This window comes from Octodon degus, unplaced genomic scaffold (genome assembly GCF_000260255.1).
Source record: "Octodon degus isolate 3935 unplaced genomic scaffold, OctDeg1.0 scaffold00001, whole genome shotgun sequence".
Lineage (NCBI taxonomy): Eukaryota > Metazoa > Chordata > Mammalia > Rodentia > Octodontidae > Octodon > Octodon degus.
The window spans coordinates 3,507,799-3,524,823 of NW_004524577.1; the positions used below are offsets into that span (position 1 = coordinate 3,507,799).

The 17,025-nt window shown below is 47.5% G+C and overlaps 1 protein-coding gene across 1 annotated transcript in view; it reads left to right on the top strand.

Moving 5' to 3' along the window:
• Window positions 1–17,025, top strand: part of Tnrc6a (trinucleotide repeat containing 6A) — a 67,887-nt gene that overhangs the window by 34,955 nt on the left and 15,907 nt on the right. Inside the window, exons 4-9 of the mRNA XM_023715220.1 lie at window positions 4,798–7,380; window positions 9,364–9,546; window positions 10,346–10,521; window positions 11,655–11,687; window positions 13,247–13,327; window positions 13,635–13,686. Coding sequence (XP_023570988.1) covers window positions 5,016–7,380; window positions 9,364–9,546; window positions 10,346–10,521; window positions 11,655–11,687; window positions 13,247–13,327; window positions 13,635–13,686 — 2,890 coding nt within the window. The 5' untranslated portion in view covers window positions 4,798–5,015. The remainder of the gene's footprint in view (window positions 1–4,797; window positions 7,381–9,363; window positions 9,547–10,345; window positions 10,522–11,654; window positions 11,688–13,246; window positions 13,328–13,634; window positions 13,687–17,025) is intronic.

Sequence of the window (17,025 nt, forward strand, 5' to 3'; positions counted from 1 at the left end):
AAAATGGCTCCTCAGACTCTCATCAGTTGTTTCAAAGCTCAGCCCTCCGATGAAGAGCTTCCGTAGTTGTTCGGGCTCCTTGGGAGACTCTGACTTAGACATGACAACAGTAAGAAGAGAGCCTGATGATGCTTCCTCCGCGGTGTCCACCAGCAGAAAGCCAAACCCAGCCTTTTAAATACTCTGTAGAAGTTACTAAAAGTTTCATGTAGTTCCAGATTTAAAATGGAGTTTTAGCTAATTTATTACTGATGAGGCCTCTCCTCATGTTCTTAAGATAGAGGAACATGTGGCCAAAGGCAGAGCTTGATTGCCTCACCATTCCCAAAGCAGTTCACGAGCAGAACCTGGGACCCTTTTTTCTTTTTGTAACACTAAAGATGAAAACTCACTTGAAAAATGCATTCCAGTGCTTGCTTCTTTTACTTTGCTTTCTTCTGACATTAAAAAGTGTCATTTAAAAAAATAGATCTGTCTTTTCTTTAGTGGTTGCTTTTATATACAAAATTTATTCAGTTGTACCTTCATGATTTATCTTTTGCTTTTATTTAATCATTTGATATTTTTGGCATACTATCTTAAAAATACTATTCAAGTACTGAATGTTCCTCTTATCCCATTGACTTAAAATGTTACTTGGGCACATTCTCTTGATGTGTGTGGCGCTGTTTGAGTTCCCATGTCCAGGCAGCTCGGGTGCTTCTGTACCCGCAGTGCGCTGCTCCTCAAGGAGCGCGTGAGGGTGTGGGTTCCTCTCCTGATGAGCCTCCTGGAGGTTTCCCTGAGAATGATCCTCTCATTTGTTTTACATGAATGTTGAAATCAGTTTTAATAATATAGTCTCTGGTTAATAATGTCTTAGAATGGAGTTAAATCTAAGGAACTTTGGTATATGTTCCTTTCTAGGAACAAGCTTGTTTTTTGCTTGTTTGGGTTTTCTTTGCTGCTGGAAATCAAACTCAGGAACCTATGGTTGCCTGCTAGGCAGGTGCTTGTGTCGCTGAGCTATGTCCCTGGCCTAAGAAATACATTTCTATACCTTTTTTTGGTGTGTGTATGTGTGTGTGTGCGCGATAGAGTCTGTCCATGTAATTCAGGCTGACTCTGAACTTACTGTGTAGCCCAGGCTGGCCAGCAACTCAGTGATCCTCCTGCCTCAGCCTTCCAAGTGCTGGGATTGCAGGCAGAAGTTTGTGTACTTAATCAAGTTGTCTTCTATGACCTGTAACCAAGTTTAGTTATGTAGGCCTGTAAGGTTGGTTGGTTGCAGTACTGGGTATCAAATCCAGGGCTCTGAGCATGCTAGTCCCTTTAACACTGAGTGCAGCCTCAGTCTGACTTTAGATGTTTTAGTTAGATTGTGTCCTTTTATGGGTCATAATGCCTGGGGTCTTTTATGTACTTGGTTATTCCCAGTGTATAAAAGAACTGTTGTTCACATGTTGCTGTGTCTTATGTCCTTTTTGTTACCTTTTTTTTTTTTTTTTTTTTTGGACTGGAGCATGCTATGTATGTAGTTCAGGTTGACTACTTCAAGCTCAGCAGTGGCGATCCCAGTCTCCTGGGTGCTGGACTGGGTGCTGGAGTCACAGGTGCCTGCCTGTTGCCCGTGGTCTGCTACCTCTCCTTTTGGGCTCATGTTGCACAGATGAGTTCTTCCAGTATCAGGCTGAGTAGTAGTAGCACTCACTGGACAGCTCTTCCTGTCTTTTTCTGTCACTGGGAATCTGTTGGTTAGAACTGGTGCTGTTTCTATTCCAACTTGGCATGTGAGAAAGCTCAGGCCCAGAGAGACTGGAAGTCCTGTCTGTGGTTCTCCAGCTAATAAGCAGTCGAAGTCACCAGGCAGTGGAGTCTGCGTTTAGTCATTGCGTCACGCTGCCCCCTTGGGCACAGATTTGCTGCAGCAGCGGCTACTGCACTGCATAAGGTGGTACAGTAACCAAGCGCCCAGGTGAGGAGGCAGGCCCGTTTTGCAGGTGTGTGTCCTGCAGCTGGTGTGAGAGTCCAGGCTTGGCGCCAGGTGTGTCTGGAATTCCAGCCATATATTTTTAGCCACTGCATTTTATGAAGGACTCGGACAACTTTGCCTTTCTCGCTTGATTTCCCCAAGTTATCCTCTGAACCTCAGTTTCATCATTTTGAAAGTGAAGGTAATGCCTGTGCTATAGGGATTTTTCCAAAGATTCAGTGATAAAAGAGCGTAGAGCTGGGGAGATGGCTTAGTGGAATAAGCACTTCCCTGGCAAGTGCAAGGGCCTGAGTTCAATCCCTGGTTCCAAAAAAAAAAAAAAAACGTAGAGACTCCTGTGACTGCTGTCACTAGCGGTGCAGGTGTGTATGTTGGTTTGCTTTTGCCTTGTGAGGCTGACTTGTTTTGGCTCTTTATTTCTTGGGTGAATTCTTAACAGGCTTTGAAAGATAACGAGCTGTATTTGACAGTTTAGAAAGCGATTCTTGAACAGGTGTGGAGATCCCTGTCACATATAGCTTTAAACTATGTATTTTATGAGGCCATTTCTGGTCTGTAGTCTCTCTTCATGCTACCATTTTTAGTTTATTATCTTTTATTGCTTAGTAGTTGCTCTTGGGAAGAAAGTGATGCACGTTTCATCTGCTTCTTTGTATTAGAAAATTCCCCTGCTAGAGCCTTAGGCTCCTTTTGCAGGCCTTTCTTAACATCTGGAGGTCATCATTTGGTCTGGGACGTGGCTTGAGGGTGTGTCTAGAAGCACTCCATGCTTGTGATTCTTAGTCTGCTGGAGAACTACAGTATTTGCAGCCCCTGTAAGACCATCTGCATGCGTGTATCGTAGAGGGGTAGCGTCCCTGAATTCCTCCCTCCCAGATCTTTATAATGAGAACACAGAATCTGGGAAACTATCAGAAGTGCTGGACCTGCCTGCCCTACCGTGGTGAGACAATTAGCTAACGAAGTCGAGAGCATGTGGTTGTGTGGACTGGTTGTTTCTAGTCTTAATGTCTGTGGCTGACTTTATTAATACCTTGGTCATCTTTCAGCATATTAGTTTTTCTGTTGTCTCTTATATTATGGTTGTGAGGGTACATTGAGACATTTTTGTGGGCCAGGGATATAGCACAATAGAACAAACGCTTGCCTGGCAAGTGCAGGGTCCTGAGTTCAATCCCTGGTACTGCGAAAGAAAAAAAAAAAACTTATGAGCAGCAAGTTAAAAATATGCTTCCTTGTGTGTAGTCTTTCAGCTGAGAACAGATATTGCTGAAATAGAAATAAAAGAGAAGGCTTTGGAATTCTTATAAACTTGTTATAATACCAAAACCAGTTGTGTGGTCAGGCTGGCTCCCATATTGATTCGTAACATGTTAGTTCAGGCCGTTTCCCTTTCTGCTTCCTCCTGTTCCTCCTGAGCCCCTTCTTTTCTGCTCAAGCCTTTGAGCCTGGGTTGCTTTGTCACCCTGACCTCACTGTCCCCATCCCTCTTGAGTCCGCCATTCTTTATTTTTTTTTTTCTTTTCAAAGTTTTATTGATAAACATATAGCAATGAGACAGTTTCAAATCAAATCGAAAGTACAGTTTCAACAAATAATACACTGCATACATTCTTCCTAGTGGTTAATTGCTGTACAAGATGCAGACTTGTGATCCTACTTACAAACACCATTAGAAAAAATCATTCTATTCATTAAGAGAATGCAGGGGCTGGAGAGATGGCTCAGTGGTCTAAAGCACCTACTTAGAACAAGCTTGGCAAAGCACAGGGACCACGGTTCAATCCCCCAGCACCACATGTCAGCCAGTCCCACCCCCAGGTGGGCTGAGCTGGCCACACACACACACACACAATAAATAAATGTAAAAAAAATTAAAAAAAAAAAAAAAAAAGAGAATGCAACTATATATCTATCCCAACCACTTTGAATACACAGATACAAAATGGACATGCATAGTTATACCCCAATTTTTTTTTAAGTTCCGTTGTTGAATATTATAGGTGTGTAAACTCAGCAAAATATTCTAAAAGAGTACAGAAGCCCATAATATCATTGGGTCTTCTGTTTAACTGGCAATGTCAGAAATTATTGACCTGAGTCCCCCACAGCTCAACATAACAACATGGCTTTACTTCCTATATTTCATCTTCATACTTTTCTACTGGATGGTTAAGACCAAGGTAAAGCAGGACCTGTGCAACAAGAGTTGTAGCTTTTTGGTCTGACAAGGTCAGTGAAATGCCCTCAGGATTTATCTTGAGATCCTGTACCTCAGATTGTAGAACCTTTGTCAGAAGCAGCCATGTGGATGAGTCACGGCCAATGCTTGGCCAATGTGCTCTCTGTGAAAGCCTGAGAGAGTGTCTTCTCCCCATGTGACTCTCCTTAGGCACATTCTACGTCATCGATCACTTTCCTCTTTGGCCCCATTATCTTCTTGATCAGAAAATTTGGGACACTACCAAGGTACATGACGTTACAGTACAAGTTCTCATATGTCCTGAGTCTTAATTGACCTTAGGAGTCCGCCATTCTTTTACTTGCTGCTGTGTCAACACGTTGGTCACGCAGTACACACACTGAGGGACTAACATGTCCCAGCACCGCTCTAGGGTTGTAGGCCTTGCAGGACTGTCTGCCTCCGTGGAATACTAGAAATGGAAAGTTGTTGGCAGTAAAAGAGCCAATGCCATTGTAACCATACTACCAGGTTTTGTATCTCAGTAGATTATATGTATTTATAATATACCTAGCATTTTTGAGTCTACTATTGAGTATAATTGTGAAAATGACTAACACTAGTTGTACTACTTCTTTTCTAGATACAAACCACAATACTTCAGGATCCCATTATGAGAATTCCCAGCAGGGACCTGTGTCTTCGAGTGACTCTAGCACAAACTGTAAGAATGCTGTTGTAAGTGACTTGTTGGAAAAAGAAGCATGGCCCTCGGTCCCTGGCAGTGATCCAGAGTCGGCTTCAGAATGTACGGACACTGATTCTGCCTCCAGTTCGGAATCAGAGCGAAACCTCACTATCATGGCTTCAGGGAGCACAGGGGGTGAAAGCGACAGCCTTCGGAGCAGCACTGGACTCGGTTCCCAAAGCAAGTTTGTGGTTGGCAGCAGCAGCAATAATGTAGGCCGTGGAAGTAGTCCGGGGCCGTGGGGCTTCGCCCACGGAGCCATAATAAGCACATGTCAGGTCTCTGTGGATGCTCCTGAAAGCAAATCAGACAGTAGCAACAATAGAATGAATGCTTGGGGCACTGTAAGTTCTTCATCAAATGGAGGGTTAAATCCAAGCACTTTGAATTCAGCTAGCAACCATGGTGCCTGGCCAGTATTAGAGAACAATGGACTTGCCCTAAAAGGGCCTGTAGGGAGTGGCAGTTCTGGCATCAATATTCAGTGCAGTACCATAGGCCAGATGCCGAACAATCAGAGTGTGAACTCTAAAGTGAGTAGTTCTTCTACCCATGGTACCTGGGGAAGCCTTCAGGAAACTTGTGAATCCGACGTAAGTGGTACACAGAAGGTTTCGTTCAGTGGTCAACCTCAGAATATTACCACTGAAATGTCTGGACCAAATAACACTACTAACTTCATGACCTCTAGTTTACCAAACTCCGGTTCAGTACAGAACAGCGAGCTGCCTGGTAGTAGTACAGGGGCCTGGCGTGTGAGCACAATGAGTCATCCTCAGATCCAGACCCCGTCGGGTATGAACGGCACTTCCCTTTCTCATCTTAGCAATGGAGAGTCAAAAAGTGGAGGCTCTTACGGTACTACGTGGGGTGCCTATGGTTCTAGTTACTCTGGAGACAAATGTTCAGGCCCCAGTGGCCAAGCTAATGGTGACACTGTGAACGCAACTCTAATGCAGCCTGGAGTGAATGGGCCTGTGGGCACTAACTTTCAAGTTAACACGAATAAAGGAGGAGGTGTATGGGAGTCTGGGGCAGTGAGTTCCCAGAGTCCATCGTGGGGAAGTGGAAACGGCGCCAATTCTGGAGGAAGTCGGAGAGCATGGGGAACCCCTGCACAAAACACTGGCACGAACGTACCCAGCGTCGAATGGAACAAACTGCCTAGCAACCAGCATTCCAATGACAGTGCAAATGGCAATGGGAAGAAGTTTACAAATGGATGGAAATCTACTGAGGACGAGGATCAGGGTTCTGCCACCTCGCAGACAAACGAGCAGAACAGTGTCTGGGCCAAAACAGGAGGCACCGTGGAGAGTGACTGTAGTTCGGAAAGCACTGGACGCCTTGAAGAAAAAGGAACTGGGGAAAGTCAGAGTCGAGATAGAAGAAAAATTGATCAGCACACATTACTCCAAAGCATTGTAAACAGAACGGACTTAGATCCGCGTGTCCTGTCCAACTCTGGTTGGGGACAGACTCCTATTAAGCAGAATACTGCCTGGGATACCGAGACGTCACCCAGAGGGGAAAGAAAGACTGACAACGGGACGGAGGCCTGGGGAAGCTCTGCAACACAGACTTTTAACTCAGGGGCATGTGTAGATAAGACTGGCCCTAACCCTAATGATACCTCATCTGTATCAGGGTGGGGCGATCCCAAACCTGCTCCGAGGTGGGGCGATTCCAAAGGCTCAAACTGCCAGGGGGGGTGGGAGGAGGATTCTGCTGCTACAGGAGTGGTCAGGAGCAATCAGTGGGGGACTTACAAAGAGGAGAAGTCCACGTGGAATGATTCGCAAAAGAACAGACAGGGGTGGGGCGATGGGCAGAAAGCCAGCCAGGGTTGGGCCGTTCCTGCCGGTGACAGCTGGGGAGAAGTGTCGAGGAGTAACCACTGGGGTGAGACAAGTAAGAAGTCCAGCTCAGGAGGTAGTGACAGCGACAGGTCTGTTTCTGGTTGGAACGAGCTTGGTAAAACTAGTTCGTTTACTTGGGGAAATAACATAAATCCAAATAATTCATCGGGATGGGATGAATCTTCTAAGCCTAATCCTTCCCAGGGATGGGGGGACCCTCCAAAGTCTAATCAATCTCTAGGTTGGGGAGATTCGTCGAAGCCAGTCAGCTCTCCAGACTGGAACAAGCAGCAGGACCTTGTTGGGTCTTGGGGAATCCCACCGGCTACAGGCAAACCTCCCGGTACAGGCTGGCTGGGGGGACCTATCCCAGCCCCAACAAAAGAAGAAGAGCCCACAGGCTGGGAGGAGCCATCCCCAGAATCTATACGACGCAAGATGGAGATTGATGATGGAACTTCAGCTTGGGGAGATCCGAGCAAATACAACTACAAAAATGTGAACATGTGGAACAAAAATGTCCCAAGTGGCAGTGGCCGCTCAGACCAGCAAGCACAGGTACATCAGCTGCTGCCACCTGCAAGTGTCATGTCAAACAAAGAGGCAAGCAGTGGCTCGGGTAAGCTCTTATTCTGTACAATCTGTGGTCTTGCAGTTGTGCAGGGTTCTGAACATGAGCTTGGCAGCCGCTTACTGTTAACACGTCTGGTGAACTGCTTGGGTGTGCACACAAGAGCCTTTTTGTGCTTAGAGGAAAGCTCAAAGAAAATTGTTGGGAGGGCCGGCCAAAGAGCTCAGCGGATTAAAGTGCCTGCAAGCAGGCGCAGGGGCTGGGATCTTGATCCTCAGGCCTGCCTTGCCAGGCACGTGCCTGTAATCCCAACTCTTGGGAGGCTGTACACAGGCAGATCACTACGAGTCCGACCTAGTAATGAGACCCTGAACACCCTGTAGACCCTTCCCTAAAATTAAAAAAAAAAAAAAAGAAAATTGTTGGGATACTTCCACTGAGGTAGCACAGATTCACCTCTGGCAGGGAGGGTTGTGAGCCTCGTGTACACCATTCGCGGTGTTATAGCAGAAGGCAGAATCAGGAGAGCAGGGTCGGGGTGGCATCCGCCCCTTGCCTGTGTGAGTTAGGGCTTACCTCCCTTGTTTACTTGACCAAACCCCTCAGAAATGAAACAAGTGGGGCTGGTGAGATGGCTCGGTGGTCTAAAGCACCTACTTGGAACAAGCTAAGCTAAGCAAAGCACAGGGATGGCAGTTCAATCCCCAGCACCACATGCCAGCACGCCCCGCCCCCTGGTGGGCTGAGCTGGCCACACAAAATAAATGAATAAATAATAAAAAAAAAAAGAAATGAAACAAGTATCTAAGCATAGTGCTCTTCTAAACATTTGGTGCTGTGTCTGGAGTTGAAGGGTCACCCTGTCTCTTGCAAGCTGTGGATCAAACCCTAGCCTTACACTTGCTGGACTGGGCACGTGCTCTGCTTGCGAGCTGCACCCCCAGCTGGTACTTTTTAAAGTAAGCATGAAACCCTTTTTCTCTCTCACACAATCTGTTTCCTGTTTTCTACAAATTATTTTGGTGGAATTTTCACTGAAGTCAGTTGACATGCATTATCTTTGTTATTGGAGGTTTTATTGAATACTAGTCTTGGAGGGCAACTTTCTAAATCTGATGAGGTACAGCTGCAGGTAATTATGTAATTATGTTCTTTTTTCTTTCTTTTTTTTTTGGCGGAACTGGGGATTGAACGTGGCCCTTGCACTTGCCAGGGAAGCTCTTATTCCACTGAGCCTTGAACGCTAGTCTAATTGGACATGAAAATGGTTCCATGATCTGACCTTTCAGCACCTGAGTTTTTTGGTTAAAGTCTAGTTTATTGCAGTAATTTAGTCTTAATTTTTAGAAGAAACAATTAAATTTCTGAAGAGAAGCCCTTTATTTTGTTTTAAACAAAATACGTTTATGGTTTGTTTGGTTGGCTTTAGTCAGCTCAAACCTAATAATTTTGGTTTTTAAAATAAATATTGGGTCTGGGGAGATAGCTCAGTGGCATAAGTGCCTGCCTGGCAAGCGCAAGATCCCGAGTTTGATCCTGGTTCTGCAAGAAAAAAGAAAAAGTAAATAAGTATTATTCAGTATATATAAAAGAAGGGTGCTTACCCATTGTTAGTCATGTAGCTGCTTTATGATATAGAAAGATTACAATTTTAGGGAAAGTTGTAATCAGTAGTATGAATTTCCACACTGTTAACCAGTCTTACCTGCTTTATTGAGTTCCTTAGAATGATTCAGAATGACTTGACTTTATGCATGCTCAGGAAGGGTGATTTTTCTATAATTAAAGTTATTCCAAAGAATTTGCTGTAGGCCCGGGGCAGTTGTAAAAGAAAAGGTTTTTAAAAAGCACGCCATAGAGTTAACTTACTAGTAGGAAGTGTCTTTACTTGAAGCTGGAGCTGTCCTCGCTCTGGCAGCATCATTACTGAGCACATGGAGCGTTCACTCACCCCAGGCTTTCTGAGCTCCTTGCTTCCCCGTGCCTCCTTACCAGCTGCGCTGACGACTTCTTTTCCCATACTTTCTAAAGGCTGGGGGGAGCCCTGGGGGGAGCCTTCCACTCCAGCCACAACTGTGGACAATGGCACTTCGGCGTGGGGCAAACCCACAGACAGTGGTCCCAGCTGGGGGGAACCCATGGCTGCGGCTGCGGCGTCCGGCACATCCACGTGGGGCTCCAGCTCTGTTGGTCCACAAGTGTTAGGCAAATCTGGTAAGTTAACCATAATCTCTGGGAGCTGTTTTGTAATACTGGTGACAACTCTTGGGTTACAACTAAAAAATAGCTGATGATAGGGTGTTTCTGTGTTACTGATAATGTTACCTCAGTAGTGTAGCATATTAGACGGCAGCCTGTATTTGGCTCTTTGCATTTATAACATGGGCTTTCAAAGTTTCTTTCAGTCCTCTTAGAACTGTAACTGTTAATGCTTTGCACATCTTCCCCCAACTGTAGGTTCACTGTACCAGATTGGACTGCCTAGGAATAGCCGGCCAGTTTTTGTGCTGTCTAATTTAAGGGACTGAATAGCATAACGTGGGACATATGTCCAAACTGACAGATGTTTCACTGGGCCCATGTTGTGTACGTTACATCCTGTAGGGATCCCAAAGGCCATCTGTGTGAATAAATGCCTTCTGCTTTTGCCTTCATGTGGTCTTTCACCACTCTTCCTAGAAACATGTATCAAATATGTGTCATACCGTCTAATTTCACATCTTCTCTGTCCTGTGTCACTATGCAGATTGATGAGTGGGTACAGACACGAATGCCACCATTGTCCAGGTTTAGAAGTGCTTTAATTTGTTAAAGCGTGAGCTCTATTGAAGTTTTAAATAAAAATTAATTCATTTTAATGGAACTTTTATAAAACCTGTGTTCTTGTTCTGTGATTTGGAAGAGGAGTGAAGTGTTGCTTTGTTTAGTTCCCCTCTCTAATGTATGCTTACCTTCAAGGAAGAGCTGTTTTGCTGAAGTCTGTTTCTCTTTTGTCTCACAAATGCACGATCAGGGCCCAAATCTATGCAAGATGGCTGGTGTGGCGATGATATGCCTGTGCCTGGGAACCGCCCCACTGGCTGGGAAGAGGAAGAGGACGTGGAGATCGGGATGTGGAACAGTAACTCCTCTCAAGAGCTTAACTCATCTTTAAATTGGCCACCATACACCAAGAAAATGTCATCGAAGGTAAACATTTCAAGGGCAGAGCTCTTGAAACTTAAATTCCGAAGGTAGAGTACCCACCTAAAGCTTAGCCTCTGCCTGCCCCTTTTGGGCAGTCAGTGCAGTCCAGGCAGCCCCCAACGTAGGTACAGCATCTTCTATGGGCAGCCACCTGGGCAGTGTGAGACCACAAGAACTTCTTTCTCCCCACTGCCGCAGCTTGGGGTTTCTCGCCTCCTCCCCCTCCCCCCGTGCTGCCTGGAGCAAGCCTGAATATGGTGAGGGTGAAGAGAAGGGCAAATCTCCATGTCGCCTCTTCTCAGAGCTGCGGCCCGCACACTGCCCATTCCACTTCTCCCAGGAGGCCTCAGCTTCCCCCGCGCCTGCAGTCCCTGGTCTCCTTACTCATCCATCATCTCTATCCCCCTCTCATTCTGAAAGGTCCTGTGGCAGAAATACCCAGGAGTGGACTGACACGGATGTTCTTAACTGTGGGCAGACCATATTCCCAAACGTGGCATTACCACAGAATAAAAGCATTTACTAAAGTGTGGTTTCCTGAATGCCAGTCCTACTGATGTTTTGGAAATTGGGCTGATTCCTGTGCTGACCAGTCTCCCCAAAGGTCTCTGGCTCAGAGCCCAGTTTAGGATCCACTCATTTAGAGCACTTGTTCTAAAGAGCTGGTACTGGGAACTGGTGTCAGATTCTCTTGGGGATGGCTTTAAACATGTGCCTTCTCTCCCAGAGTGATTCTGGTCTGTGCTCCACCTTGCTCGGGCATGATGACTGCTGTGGGACCTTAGAAGGCAGATCCCCAGCGAGTGGCTGCGTGAGCTGACTGCCAAGGTCCCACCTTTCAGCCCTGGGAGTCACAGTCTAGGACCTGCCCTTCTCCCTGTATGAGTTTTCATGTGGCAGAATCTACCTCTGCCTTGCCATGTAGCTTATGAAGTGCTGCCCAGTGTCTCACATGAGTCCTTCGTCCCTCAGCACCCCAGAGCTAGGTGCTGAGGAGCATGAGCCCGGAGGAGGTGGCTTCCCCTGTTGCCTAGCTAGCAAGTGGCAGCGCAAGGACCTAGTGTAGCCCTCCAGTTTCAAGCCCTGTGTTCTTCCCACTGGACCGTGCTGTTTTGTGACTTTGTCTTTCCTTACAGGGTCTGAGTGGCAAAAAAAGGAGAAGGGAAAGGGTGTGTAGCCTTTTTACTCTTTCTCCTTTGCTTCTACTAGTAAGATTCTTTAGAAAGCAACTGCAAACATTTATTTAGCTGCTGCTGTGTGCCAGGTACTGTGCTTGGTGCTGGGGATGCAGGTGCACTGCAGACAGGAGCGGCGGCTCCAAGAGGCTCATGGTCTCGGGGGCCGTGTGCCAGCCGGCCCTGGAGGGTGCCTGGTGGGGGAGTAAAGGAGGCAGCTGCTGGCATTACCAGGGTACAGCGTTTCTAGAAAGGACGGACAGGCAATCTGGCTCTCCAGTTAGGTGAAGAACAGGTTGGGGGAGTGTCTTCAGTGTCATTCCAAAGAATCTGAACGTTACTCTTCCTAAAGTGTGGAGCCAGTGAAGTGGAGGAGAGGGCAATGTCGGTGTACTTCTTAAAGAGAGCCAGCCCAGTGATAGAATGAAATCCAAGTTGGAGCAGAGGACAGAGCTGAGCTAGGTGATCTCAGGAAGCTAGGAAGGGGCTTTGATTTGGGAACAAGAGTGGGTGTAAAGGGAAAGGGGCTAATTGGAGAGACCTTTCAGAAGAGGAGAGGCCAGAGCTTCACGGCTAGGTAGGCTGGGTCTGGGAGCGAGAGAGCGAAGAGAGTTAACGATGATTCCAGAAGCCTCGGACAGGGCTGGGTGCTTGCTTCAGAGGCCTGCGCTGGGGGATGAGGAAGCTGTGTTCTGTTTCACAGTCAGAAGGAACAGGTGGCAGCAGTGGGAACGGGAGATGGAGGACCGGGTGGGCTGAACGCGGCCCTGTGCCCGTCACCGGCCTCTGTGCTCTCAGCGGCAGCAGTGCACAGCCCTGCCTTGGGCTTCTGCTGCTGATGTTGTGTTCTTGGCACAACAATTAAAAATTTTAAATATTTTACATGTGGTAGCACATGCTGTTTTTTCACTTTATTGCGGATAATTAAATTATTGGTTAGAGCCAGGCATGGTGGTGCATGCCTGTGATCCCAGCACTTGGGAGGCTGAGGCAGGAGGGTCCCTGCAAGTTTTGAGACGAGCATGGGCTACAAGGTAGACTCAAGGCCAGCCCGACCTGCAGAGTGAGACCCTGTCTCAAAACCAAACCAAAACAAAAGAAAAAGGTTAAATTGGTTTCTTTAGACTAACTCAAAAACCTAAATTACTATTTTTTACTTTGGTGTGAGGATTCCAGAACTCTTAATTCTAGTGAGTCTGGGGTCCCAAAACCCAGCTGTGAGCTGCTGAGCCAGCGCCCGGGGCAGTGTGCTCCCCGTCCACACAGGCCACTTTTCTGTGGGGGTCGCTGCACCTCTAGCTTCTGCCTTTTCCTTCTGGCTGCTGGCCTTAGAGATTCTCTGTACACTGCAGCTATACCAGAGGACTGCAGCAAAGGAAGGTGAAGATCAAAGTTGATTTTTTAAATTGTTAACAACTCGGAACAGAGTTGGAGGAGAAATTACTGGCTAAAATGGAGAGTTGGGAATTGTCTTAAAGTTGCATTAATCCATCACTGTACCCAGATAAATAGAGATGGCCATGGCATCTTTTCTACTTTCTTATTTCACAAAGGGAATGATGAAAGGTGGAAACAAGCAAGAAGAAGCGTGGATAAATCCATTTGTTAAACAGTTTGCAAATATCAGTTTTTCGGTAAGTGTGTTTTCTCAGCAGCCTTTTCCCTTTGGTGATGGTCCATAATTCCACTTTCATTTTTTATTTTTTGTTTTCTTATTTACTCTTCATCTTTGAGACCTTAAAATATGGTTAAAGACAGTGTAAAATTGGCCTTCGGGTCATAATTTTTATAATTTTAACTGAAAATTTGAATTTGCATTAAAATATAATGAAAAAGTTTTTTAGTCTACTTGAACTCCACAGATAATACTAGTAAAAATACTCTTGATTTTCATTGAAAAATGAAGGTCTAATAAAATGTTGATATTTTTTCTTAATTCAGAGAGACTCACCAGAAGAAAACGTACAGAGCAATAAGATGGACCTTTCTGGAGGTGAGAGAGCATGAAATCAGTGTGAGTTTGTAGTTACGACAGGCGGTCTGCAGTGTGGGCGTCCGGAGCGCCTGGCCCCAGCTCGAGGGCGCAGCCCTGGGCTCCTGAGGGCGCCTTCGCACGTTCTCTGGTGAACACTGCACGCCGCGGCGCTTAGATGCGCTCCTGTGCCTTCAAAGTGCAGATCACGGCGCTGACTGAAGGTGGCCAGGATGTTGATTTGTCGTCGGCTCAGAGTGCTCTCAGAGGTGCACTGTCCAGCTTGTGGGGATTTGGTGGTCTTGCTGAGAACCGCACGCATGAAGACCTAAATACTGACATACTGGCCAGCTGTTCCATATAAAATTGGTGGTTGGAGGAGAAGGGGGAGAGACAGTCGGCAGTACTTCACTTAGGTGAAGATGCTAGAAAAATAGGTAGGTCCTGACATTAAGACTGCTGAACCAGTTAGAAGTTCACTGTAGTGTAAATCACCTGTGGTGATGTGCAGAGCTGCACACTAAGAAAGGAGGAAGACTAGTTTGGTGCACATGGGACTGGCGTCAGCAGAAGTCCGTCCTTTTAACCATTGTGTTACAGAGGGCGAGGACGGTGTGGTGAGCAAGAGCTCTCAGTGTCCTTATGGGCCCTTTGGAAGACAGTCTTGGCACCCTTAGGAGGGAGGCTGGTGTCTTTGGCACAGGGAAAGTTGAAAAGCCTTAGTAACTGACCAAGAGTGAGGAGCAGTGAGTTTCTGAGTGTGGGTGGCAGATAGAAGTCACACAAGTCCAGGTGGAGGTAGGGCCCTTAGGAAGAGTGGGCTCCGTGTCCCTTCCCTCCCTCCTGATCCCCCAGCTCCCTCCTGAGCTACGCCCTTGGCATGTCTCACTGGAAGCCTCTGCTGTAGACCTCCCGGAGGGTGCGGGTGAATTTCCTGGTGAGCCAAGCACTCGGAGCCGGCTGCTGGGAAGCTTCCTGTGCACAGGAGAGCGTGTGTCAGAACCGAGGGCCAGGCCTTTCACCTTGCAGTCTCTTCCTTACCTTCTGCTACACATGAAACCAATTTGATGGACTTAGTCCTGCTCGTCCCCCACAGACCAGCCAGGGTGGATGAGCTTGGAACTGAGGCCAGCAGAGTCGGCTTGGTTCACCCCAGCCAACCAGCCCTCTGGCTACTCGCTTTCCATGCAGTCATTTAACTCCAGTGGGGACAAAGCCGGGGCTCTGTCATGTGCCTGCTTCTGTGGAAGGAGGGAAGAGGAGCAGCGCCCTGCCCTGCGGGGCGTTGTGCTGTCTCTGGCTGTGTTTGTTCCCCCTCAGGTTCTGCTCAGAGCTCTAAGGATCAAACTAAAAGTTAACTATTCTAGCATTCAGAGGTAGAAATGGGAAAGAAAAGGTAACTGTTGGCCGTACCAGTGAAGACAAATACGCTGGAAGGAAGCGTGTAAAGCACAGCAGTTGAGGGTCACTTACCTGCGTGTTTGGGACCAGAAGGGCTTCAGATCTGTCTCAGGGTTTGGTTTTGTTCATTTTGTTTTGTGTCTGGAATATTTGTGTAGGCTACCAGGGAAGCACCCCTGGTTTGAAATGCTTTGTGTCCCAGACACTCTGCGGTCTTCAGGGTAGGGCTGTTCTTCCTCCACAGCCTGCTGCTGTTACAGACAGGAGTGACTGTGTCCTTGGGCTGCTGATCCTTGCTCAGCTGTCCTCAAGTGGAGCTTTAGTGCATTCTGAAACTGACCGGCTGACCCGGCCTCTGCAATCCCAGAGGGTCTGAGTGAGTGCCTGTCGCCTTGCTGCTTGGGGTTGCTGTTTGAGTCTCTGCTGTTAGGCACAGGGTACTGAGAATCTTCCCTGTCCTCATTCTGTACCAGAAAACTGATTTCTCCTCCTTATGGAGTCGGTCACTCCAGCCCGCAGACCAGCCGCTCTGTCTTGCTCTCCGTAAGGCTGGGACGTGTCCAGGCTGCATCTCGATGTCCATCTGTGCAGGCCTGTTTTCATGTCTTTGGCTGAAGCATTCTCTCTCAAGAACTGCGTTCCATAAATCGACAGAGTGGCAGGACGGGAAGCTCAAATTCTGTTGGTAGCCTTGGGGTAACTGAGGGGAGCCGCTCCCACTTCTACCTTTTGTTCCTGGACTTGCAGGCTGTGGTAAGCGGGGAGACACACACTGTCCTGCAGGACCAGCGCCCATGCTTTAGGGCTCTGCCTGGGCCGCTGGCTAGTGAGTCTTCAGTAGGTCTTTCTGCCTGTTACGGTGTTTGGCTGTGCAGGGGAGGGCAGGTGTAGGAAACCAGCGGCTTCCATGAGTGCATTACTGCACTGTGCTTGCTATCAAAGACGTTCCTACCTGGCACAGTGCTGTGAGGAGTGCCGTGGCAATGGATACAGCCCTCTGCAAGCCCTGAGTGTTAGCAGCTTTGTAAAACTCCATGTTCAGAGTACACATCTAATCCTGTGAGGCCAAGTCTCTGCCTCCTTGGTGGCCCACTGCGTGCCAGAGGAATTGCTGTGACAGTTACCTGGTGGAACTGCTTAGAAATCTACCCTCTAGGGAAAAGTAAAAAGAAAAAAGCGAACAAGGAAACAAAGCTTTGTAAATGGGGAAGAGGGGTTCTGGGGAAGGGGGAAATCTAAGTTCAGTCATGTACAGGTACAGATTCCCTGGGATGAATCTGATCGTTACATATATCTGAATGTACCGATTAAATCTAATGTTTCAAAAAAAAAGAGAACTCGACCCTCTGACGTGCTGGAAAGCTGTGCAGGGAGAGGCAGCTCACCGACACTGCTCCACAGTGGCTTGGAGGCGGGGGAAGCGCTGGTCGGCCGTGCTGTTGGCCAGCTTGCACTGGAGGAGCTGTGCTGAGGCCAGGGCTGCCAGAGCTGCCCTTCTGCGCCGACTCACCAGCACCCTGTACGGGCCAAGCCTGGGGCCTGCTGGCAGAGGAAAAGCGGAGTCCAGACGCACTTTTGTGGAGCGGCCAGGGCGAAGTTGAACCTGAGGGACAACCGATCACTGACCATTATTGAAGGGGGAATATACCAGGCATGGTAGGGATGACAGATGAGACACTTGTTTCCAAGTTGCTATACAACCAGGTAGGAGGGCCGGGGAGGTGGCTCAATGGAATAAGGGTCTGCATTCAATCCCTGATTCCGCAAAAAGAAAAAAAGCAGGGATGAAAACCAAGTGGCAGATGTGGATCTTGAGATTAGAAACAGCAGATAACAGATGTGATCAATTAGCGTACGCTAGTAAGAAGCCATAAAAGAAGTGGCTGGCAAGACTTGGAGAGAGCGATGGGCCTGAGAAGTCAGCTACGCGTGCAGGGTGGTCTTGGGAGAGGCAGCAGC